Consider the following 10,000-nt stretch of genomic DNA (forward strand, 5'->3'; position numbering starts at 1 on the left):
TCTGGGTTGCAACATTCATTTTACTTAATTTAAAGAGTACAAAATAAAGGAGGATAAATTAGCGCTGAGGATTTCACTGTACAGAGAATTGCATTTCCGCAGTATAGGATCGCCACTACTAGCGCAGTGGGTCCCAAACCTTCTACCTCAAGACCCAAAATTTGATGTCTCCCCAGGACCCAAACTATTGAAAGCCGATCGATCTACAAGCTCACAACGCACCGTACTTCATCATTTATTTTTCATAATTCATGGAATTATTTATGACATTATTTTTTAAATAAATACATAAAAATGTTTTAAATTAATGAAGCATTTAGATTTTTTTTGTGGGGAAATATTTTGAATATGTTTTTGAACTAAACAAAGTATAGGAAAAAGAAATGGACATTTACTTTCGACCCATAAAAATGGGACCGTGAGCGACAAATGGGTCCCAGACCACTCTGTTTTGGAACCCCTGTACTTAGCAGAACAAAGTGAGAGGATGGGAGTGTGCTGGATGAATTGCATGGCGGCCATTTGGGGGGGCATCAAACACGCTTTAACTTACTACAATATATTATCATCGCTGTCCGGCAGAAACCAGCGAACACCATTTTTCAGGTTTGATTTTTATTTCTCCAGAAAACAATGCTATTGAACTACCTTTATGTCAAAAAGTGCTTCTGACAAAACCCGCAAATTCCATTGGACCCTCATTCAAACTGTCTGCTAAAGCAGCTAACTCTAACCCCTCTCATGCAAGTACTTTTTCCCAGGTTTTCTTTACTTCCTGAAAACAATTATATTTTCAATTTCCTGAAAAATGAACATTTTGGAGTTAGCTGGTTGATTGTGGACTTAGATTATACACATAGTGCTACAGGCCTACAGTATACACAGTACAGTACATGTGTACATGTATGTGTATGTAGACACATGAAGACATGTAGACACATGAAGACACATGAAGGCTCATGTACACACACACACACACACACACAAGTCCCACGCATACACATACTGTACCCATACACGCACGCGCACACACACACACACACACACACACACACACACACACACACACACACACACACACACACACACACACACACACACACACACACACACACACACACACAAGGGACATGCTGGGAGCAGCATCTATACAGGCGATAAAGGTTACAGGTCAATCAATGAATCAATGGTTGACATGGCAGTCTAACCCTCCTTTGTGATGCAGCCTGCAGGAGGTTACAGTGGTGCAGTGACCTGCCTCTACTCATAGGCACGCCGTGTGCACTACTGTGTATACCGCATGAATAGACTAACCACATGAGTTCAAAGGTCTTTGAAAGCTATACACAGGCCTCGGAAACCTTGAAATAAACTAAAATCACACGTGTATAATGCTACTGCAGTACATGTACAGTATGCATACATATACCGCACACTAACTGAATAAAGCGGGAAAGAAAATAAATAGCTTGAAAATAAATGAGGGGTTAAATAAGGGTTTGACTGACTGGGGTGGTGAACGTGTATATGGATGGCTGAGGGTGATCTGATATCCGATGTGAGGAATGAATTGGAATATTGTCCGTGTAAAGACACCTAATTTATCACCACCCACTGAATACATTTGGCTGTTGAAATGAGATCCAAAATGCAGCTGGCTGCTAATAAACCGTCTTCCAAGTGTGGCAGAAATATGATACTGTGGGGTAACCCACATGAACCTCATTAATAGAACACAAGCAAATCTATTTATTCAGACAGTCACGGGGAAAATGATTGCCTCAATACTCCCTCTGTTTTCTCTCTCCCGCTCATCCTTCTGTCACCCCTTCCATCTTCTCTTCTCATCATTCGCTCCTTTTCGGCAGAAGTCGCATGTAATGGGACGGTGTACCTACATCTGCTTTGTTTATGAGTACTGTGTGTGTGTGTGTGTGTGTGTGTGTGTGTGTGTGTGTGTGTGTGTGTGTGTGTGTGTGTGTCTGTGTACACTGTACACGACTCCCTTCCCTCCCCCCTTTATCCGCAGACTGGTATAAAGCCCCCATCCCTGACTCTCACCCTCCCGTCAGCTCTGTTCCTTGTGTCTGTGCTGCTGGCCTGTCAGAAGAGCTCAGTGTTGTGGTGCTGGGCAGACTGCTGTGCGCTTCGGACAGCGAGAGCCTGATTTCATGGTGCTAAGGATGGGCAGGCTGGACAGGCTGCCCCCATCCCCCAGCTCCCACTGTTCTGTTTCATTCTCCTCTCCTCTCCTCTCCTCTCCTCTCCTCTCCTCTCCTCTCCTCTCCTCTCCTCTCCTCTCCTCTCCTCTCCTCTCCTCTCCTCTCGCTATAGGAAATTGTCTGTGTGTGTACCATTGGTTCTTTCACAGTTGCCTGCTGTCATTAGCTTGTTCCCTTATTCCGGCAGACACATTCCCTTTTTGCAAGGTGTTATTTTTCTTGACTGACAAGATGTTCTGATGGAGTGAGTTTGATGGCGTGCCAGTACAGAGCTTGCTGGCACACTTGATTTCTTTCCCCCTCCATTTCTAGGAGAACTAGTTTCCTCATATCTTTCAGCTTTCGGTGACTTAGAATTATTTTGTGGTCGGGCTACTACTGAAAATAGATAAATAGCTATAGCTATAGATGTTATGCCGTATATGTCTTTTCTGCAGTGTTTATGCTAATTTCATGCTTAGTCCCGACCCGTCTGTGTTATTCTATAGATATATTTCAAGCCTTTGGCTTCACACAGTACACCTAATAAGGTATTTCCTGTTCAACGTCTGGTTTCGATCCAGCACCTTTATATTCTAGTTCTTGTATTGCTGTGTATTTGAAGCAAACACCTACGTGATTGCAGTTGTGAATCTGTTTACTTCTTCATCTATTTGTTTCTATTGTGATGCTCATACCTCAGTGTTATTTTATCCATTTGTAACTCGGAGAGCATACAAATGGAACATTGTCTATTCATTTCACTGTGCACTTGTTTTGAAGTGTCTTACAGTATATATTCCTATAGTGTTAGTTATAGTGGTGGTGGTCAGTTTGTCTTCTTAATTCGAATGCAGTAGTTCTCAACCTTGTCTGGATCAGGGCCCACTTGAAAATGTCAAAAAGCGTTCGCGGCCCACCCATTGGACCACTTAACACGGCCGCCACACTTTCAGCACATGATGCATTTATGGTCTCCGCCAGGCCGAAAGGCATGGCAGAGACTATGTTTTGCACACTAAACCTTTATCCCTAAACCTCTTTGCCTTTTTACCATTTTGAAAAACATTTAACATTTTTCAGCTAGCCGATCTACATCGAAATGTTGTGAGCTGGTTGATTGGCTATTTGAACTACTCACATTTGTTTTCTAAATAGTAAAAAAGGAAAAGAAGTTTAGAGATAAGGGATAAGACAATGACAAAAATACAGCCCAGTATCTCTATGGGTCTTTCAGATTGTTCATATTCCATCCTGATTGCCTAAGATTGTCTCTGTATTAAAATACCCAATCATGGGTTTTTCACTGTACCTGCCTTGCTGTCCTGCATTTAGGTCGTCACCAGTCCAGTATGTGACACTGCTAGTGCCTAATGCCTATATGGTACATTGGTTGAGAATCAGGGCCCTATTATGCATGTCTTAAGTACCAGGTCTTATTACTTAACTTAAGACCTGGAGGCGTGATCAATGCCATTTGGCTATTCTGAGTGGCCAAACAGCATTGACCACGCCTCCAGGTCTTAAGTTAAGTCATAAGACCTGGTACTTAAGACACGCATAATAGGGCCCTCAGTGTTCTAGTAGTGTTGTATAGTACTCGAGTCATTGACTGGTCTCGAGACTGGTCTCGAGTCCAAAATGTTCTCGTCTCGGTCTCGCCCTTCATATGTCTTGGACTCGACTCGGTCTCGGACCAATTGACTCACTCCCCACCGAGTCCACTCGAGACGAGTCAGAGTCACAATGCAATGAAAAAATATTTTTTTGTGCCGTGAAAAAACAGCACTCCTGCGTGTGTGCGTGCGTGCGTGCGTGCGTGCGTGCGTGCGTGCGTGCGTGCGTGCGTGCGCGCGTGCGTTTGTGCGTGCGTGTGTGTACGCGCGCTGAGCGGTGCACACTGCCCATGCACCAGCTCAGTGCAGAGCACACAAATGACAAATATTGTAGCCTAAATTAATCTGCTCCGTCAAAATTAAATAAACTTTCATAACGACAATTTAAAGTATCCTACTTAATGCAATGTTGACGTGCAATACACTCTGTGTAGACTAAGTTTGAAAGATACACGTTCAAAAAGGTATCCAGCAAACCAACTCCTCAGACAAAAGTAGTAGTCCTCCATGGAAGCAGATGGGTACGACACTTGTACCCATCTGAGAGAGTAAAACCACATAAATGAACCGGAGTTTTGCAGTATCACTTTACTAAGCATTGACATGAGGTGCTTTTTTGCTCTGAAGTAGGGTAATTGAAAGGCAGAGAGTTGACAAAAGTTAGCTTTTTTGCCTTGAAAATAATGAAAGTCTGAATTATGTCTGTTTTGCACAACTCAACTCACTCAAGGACCTGGAAAATACGTCTAAAAAAAATCATTAACATGGTGAATCACATCTTGATGACATCAAGACCTCAGACCTCCAGTTCTAGGAAACACAGAATGTGGGGACTTTTTTATAACAGCTCAAAGGTATATTAACACATGAAAATGAGTGGTTTTCCCCTTTAAAGTGGTTAAACTGATTTTTATGATATTTATAAACGTTACTGGATCCCATTCAAAGACTGCTGGGGGTCCCTGGACCCCACTTTGAGAAGCAATACCATAGGGTTTAGGAAAATCACCTTTTTAAATCAAAATACATATTTTTTTAAGTTCCTGCATATTTTAGCAAATTCCTGCAATTTCACCACATAAATTCACATAAAACCTCCATATTCCATCGCATTATCAAGGATTTTTGCCTGCAAAATCAATGCGTTTTGCCTGTGTTTTTCTGGAGGGTCTACAGCTGTTAAGTAACGCCCGAGCGCATGTGACGTGCCTGCTGTTGTGGTCAAGTTTTGGATATAACATGCATACTTTTTGAATAGAGTTCATTGTAGTAGGCCAGGCAGAACTGGTCAGCCTGTAGTATTACCTCATTTTGAGATTTTCCAAAGTCTGTAAAATATAATTGCAGAATTTCATTCAGATCAAGATTGTTTTCTGTAGGTCTTGCCTGTATTTAAAAAAAATCACACCCGTGTGAAGTGAGGGGCGCTAATATATTAAAGTCTAACTCATGTTAATTAGGTGATGTATGGTGATGTAAATCAAACGGTGTAAACACAAACATTAAACGCCATTAACAATAAAGATATATATGACGTAAACGACACATAACAATACAATATAACAGGAAATATAAAAATAAATAAAAATGCACATATCCCACACTGTTCAGTTTCTGACATACAAACATGTGCACCAATGGTTCCACAATCTAGATGAGAACCTGACTACTCGACTACGACTCGACTACAACACTACTAATATGTTTCTGTCCTGGTGTGTCAACTGTGCTGCAGGTTGTGCGTTCCTCACCTACTGTGCCCGGGAGTCGGCCATCAAAGCTCAGAATGCCCTTCATGAACAGAAGACGCTGCCAGGGGTAGGTCTCTCTCCCCCACCTCTCTCTCTCTCTCACTCTCTCTCTCACTCTCTTTCTGCCAGGGGTAGGTCTCTCCCCCACCTCTCTCTCTCTCTCTCTCTCTCTCACTCTCTTTCTGCCAGGGGTAGGTCTCTCTCCCCCACCTCTCTCTCTCTCTCTCTCACACTCTCTCTCTGCTAGGGGTGGGTGACGGGTCTCTCCCCAACACTCTCTCTCTCCCGCTTTCACGTTCTCTTTCTGATCTTAACAGTTCATTTACACTCTGAGAGTGTAAAAATGACTGGCAAGAGTTAAATTAACACTCGTGATTGTGTGTCAGTCAGTCTGTCTATCGTTATATCTTTGTCTTTCTCCCTCTTCTTTCTCTCCATCCACTATGGCAGTCAACCATGCCATCTGCAACCCGCTGCACACCAAGCGGCGCTCTCCTTTCTGAGTCCCAGTGATGAAAAAGAGAACAAAAAAAAGAAAATCCCTTTGGAAAGCAATTCAATCGATATCCTAGCCTTTTAAAAGCTTGGATTCAACTTTTTTCATGTCTGTTCTCCAAGGGACGTTGCCAGCATTGATCGGATACCCCCCCCATGCTTTAGAGGCAGTGACATCAAATGTTCATGTGTTTGTTGTTAGCACTTTTCAAACTGATTTGATATTAATGACAATAAAACAAGTCATGCACACAAGGGGGTGGGGTCTCTGGTGGTCAGGTCCAGCAGTGACCTCAGGTCAAATATTGATATGCCATTAATATGTGATTAATTTCGATTAATTAATTACAATGCTTCAAATTAATTAGATTTTTTTTAATCGAGTCCCATCCCTAATATTTATAGATGTGTGTTTTCTTGTCTGCAACCACACATGTATTAAAACACTTTCCCTAGTGTTAATTGACTGTAGAACTGCTTCCTTACCAATGACGAGTTACACAATTTATGTTTTCATTGTTGCGTCGAACAGAGTGGGATAGGACCTATCCCACTCTGTTCGATGGAAACCCTGTATGACTTAAAACGTATTAAAAACGTGACAAAACGTGACAAAACGTGTCACCTATCCGATAGGTGACACATTTTGATGACGTCATCGCAAAAACATCCGTCGCACCGGCATGCAAAGGGTTCTGGGAAATTGAGGCCCAATGCATTACAATGGCGGCAGTGCCGCGCAGCGCACGCGTTCCTTCTCCGCTCTGTTGTTGTGATCGCCACTTTGGAATATTTTCCAACACTACGACAAAGGATCACACTTTTAAAGTGGATTTTCATGGCAAGCAACGATCAAGTTGGCGCAGTGGCTCTTCAAAGGTTAGTGTGAACTAGGCAGGGAGATCTGGAACACGATTGTATAATCACCGCAGGGAAACTGTTAACCACTTTCCACCTGGCCATCCCTATTCATGGGCAAATCATCATACGCAAACGTTTTCTCTATTTCTCCTCACGAAATAGTGAAAATAGTGAATCTATGACCTCACAATGTGACGGGTTGAGCTTACAGTAATGTGGTACCTTGCCACCCCGTATTTTTCCTGAAATGACACCGCTGAGAGAGGTGTCTGTAAAGAGCAGCCAGTCAGAAGACAAAGAGCCCGACACACCAAGCCAACAAGACACATGCGTCACATTAAACACGCAAATTACGGCGGTCGACCGACACAAACTTTGAATATTTCTTTCTGGTATTTCTGGTATATATATATATATATATATATATATATATATAGTCTCTGTCGGGTGGAAACCTCAGCATTATGTCAAATTTAAAAATAGCAAAAGTAGCAGAGCTGCGCATTTAGAGCTTGTGGATCTGCTACTTTTGATGCTTTTGTGTGGCGCTGTAAGCGTCAATTTACAAAAAATATATATAAATAAAAAATATGTTTCTGCCCCAACAACTGTGATATACTGTAGTGTACAGTCTGTGTGTGTTCACTGCCTGGATTTCACTAACCTTTGAGGAACGACCGCGCCGACATCATCGTTCCTTTTCATGAAAATCCGCTTTAAAATGGTGTGATTTGTCGTAGTATTGAAAAATATTCCAAAGTGGCGATCACAATAACAGAGCGGAGGAGGAACGCACCCGCTGCGCGCCACCGCCACCATTGAAATGCATTGGGCCTCAATTTCCCAGAACCCTTTGCATGCCAGTGCGACGGATGTCTTTCCGATGACGTCATCAAAACGCTTCACCTATCCCACTCTGTCCGATGGAAACCCTGTAAGTCTTAAAACGTATTAAATTAAGTTTTTCACTGTAAATTAAATAATGAAAACGTAACTCGTTATTGGGAGGGAAGCTGTTCTACAATCAATTAACTTGTGTAACTCGTGAATGGGGGGGAAAGTGTTAAATAAGACGAGCAACAGAGAAATACAAAACATACAGAACAAAAATTAATTGTTCTTTGAGAGAATGCCAGAGCAGAGAATGTGTTCACGGCAGGCCGTACGTGTGTTTAGCAGAGACTCTGTCTGTTTTTCTATGTCTGGCCATCTGTTCGCCATTCTCTCTCTATGCTCTAGCATCATTTATCTGTCTGAAATTCACACTCTGCCAATGTGCAAATGAAGGTCAGAAGGCCACAGACACTAATAAGACCAATACTCCAAACTTCTATACTCCATCCCTCTCTCTCTCCATCTCCCTCCCTCTCTCTCTCTCTCTCTCCATCTCCCTCCCTCTCTCTCTCTCTCTCTCTCTCTCTCTCTCTCTTCATCTCCCTCTCTCCATCTCTCTCTCTCTCGCTCTCACCTTCTCTCTCTCCCTCTCTCTCTCTCTCTCCCTTGTGCTCTCTCTCCCTCTCGAGAGACGAGAGCAGATCTCCAAACCATCTGCACTCGAAAAGATTTAAACAACAACCGTTCCGGGTGGAGCACTTATTAAAACAAGACTATTCCCACGTCGGAGGGAATTAACAACATTTAATTGCCATCGATGTACATGTGCGGTGTTTACATTTTGGTGTTTTGTTTTTTCCTTTCTGCACACAGAGCACAGTCAACAGCGATTCTCACACGCTCGGGTGCTTAAAGGCAGCCCCCAGACGTGCATGGCGCACACACACACACACACACACACACACACACACACACACACACACACACACACACACACACACACACACACACACACACACAGGCTTTGAAAGTTTCAGTGTACTGCCTCCCCCATCGGGTGATGAAACTATTACGCTTCCCTTGTACCTCTTGAATCCTCCTTTAGCCTCCCTGCTGGGCTCCAACACCCCCCCCCCCCCCCCCCCCCCCACACACACACACACACCCCTAGTCTCCCACCCCTCCTCCTTTCTGCCTCCCCTATTCTGGAGGTAGCCTACAATGTGTCATCGAAATGTAACAGGCCAACGTTGATGGGTGTCAGGCCTCACAGAGGAGGCTGCACTGCTGTTCCCCTTCCTTCCATTTGCTTTACACTCAGACACGCACGTACACGCACGTACACGCAAGCACGCACGCACGCACGCACGCACGCACGCACGCATGCACAGACAGACAGACAGACCTGTACGCACACGCGCGCACGCACGCATGTGGTCGGATGAAATAATAATAGTGATATTGCACTATAATAGTGCAATATCTCCAGTAATATTATTACTGGAGGCATAAAACAGACACACCACAGATTGTATGATTGTATGCCCAGTACAATTCTAATTCTGTTAGCATGACCAATTGTAACTCGGAGGGTTTTGGTTCATACTGCATTGTTTTTTGGTTGTATATTTACCTCTACAGTATAGTATGTATTTTCATTCGTTCATTCGTTCATTCACCCTGCCCTTTAGGACTGTGGACCTGTATACGTTCCACATAAAAAAACTATATGAAGCCTAATTTACACTTCATTGTATGACCCTGTTGCTCGCCAGAACATTACAGATTTTCACGTGAAAAATGTAATGATACAGTTATTACGTTTTTATTTTTTGCGTTGCAATTTTGAAGTGAAATTGATGCGTATAATAAAACGCAGCATTTTGCACTTGAAGGTCGGTACTTCTTGGCGGTATAATTTACACTTTAAAGCCTGTGGAAATGCTTTGTTACGGAGTCACATGTCATGGCGTTCTGTGTTATATTAGTGCATATACATACAGTACGTACGTTCGGGTGTGATTTATTCAGTCTCTCCCCGTTCAACAGTGTACCCAGCCCCTCTCCTACTCCAAAAAAAGTATTATACATTTTATACCAAAACATATGTATACTTTACTGGAGTTTTTTTTTTTTTTATGTTTTATAGTTTTACGTCTACTCCACTACATCTTAGAGGCAAATAATGTACTTTTACTTACTATTTTGTATTCATTTTTAAAAACGTGTGGTCAATTATGCA

At 42.8% G+C, this 10,000-nt stretch overlaps 1 protein-coding gene across 1 annotated transcript in view; it reads left to right on the plus strand.

Moving 5' to 3' along the window:
* The window catches only part of celf5a (cugbp, Elav-like family member 5a), a gene marked incomplete at both ends in the record, with an annotated part of 342,492 nt that overhangs the window by 19,665 nt on the left and 312,827 nt on the right, over nt 1-10,000 (plus strand). Inside the window, one exon of the mRNA XM_079506338.1 lies at nt 5,553-5,635. Within this exon, the coding sequence (XP_079362464.1) occupies nt 5,553-5,635 (83 nt within the window). The remainder of the gene's footprint in view (nt 1-5,552; nt 5,636-10,000) is intronic.

The sequence above is a fragment of the Electrona antarctica genome (assembly GCF_951216825.1).
Source record: "Electrona antarctica genome assembly, chromosome: 7".
Taxonomy (NCBI): Eukaryota; Metazoa; Chordata; class Actinopteri; order Myctophiformes; family Myctophidae; genus Electrona; species Electrona antarctica.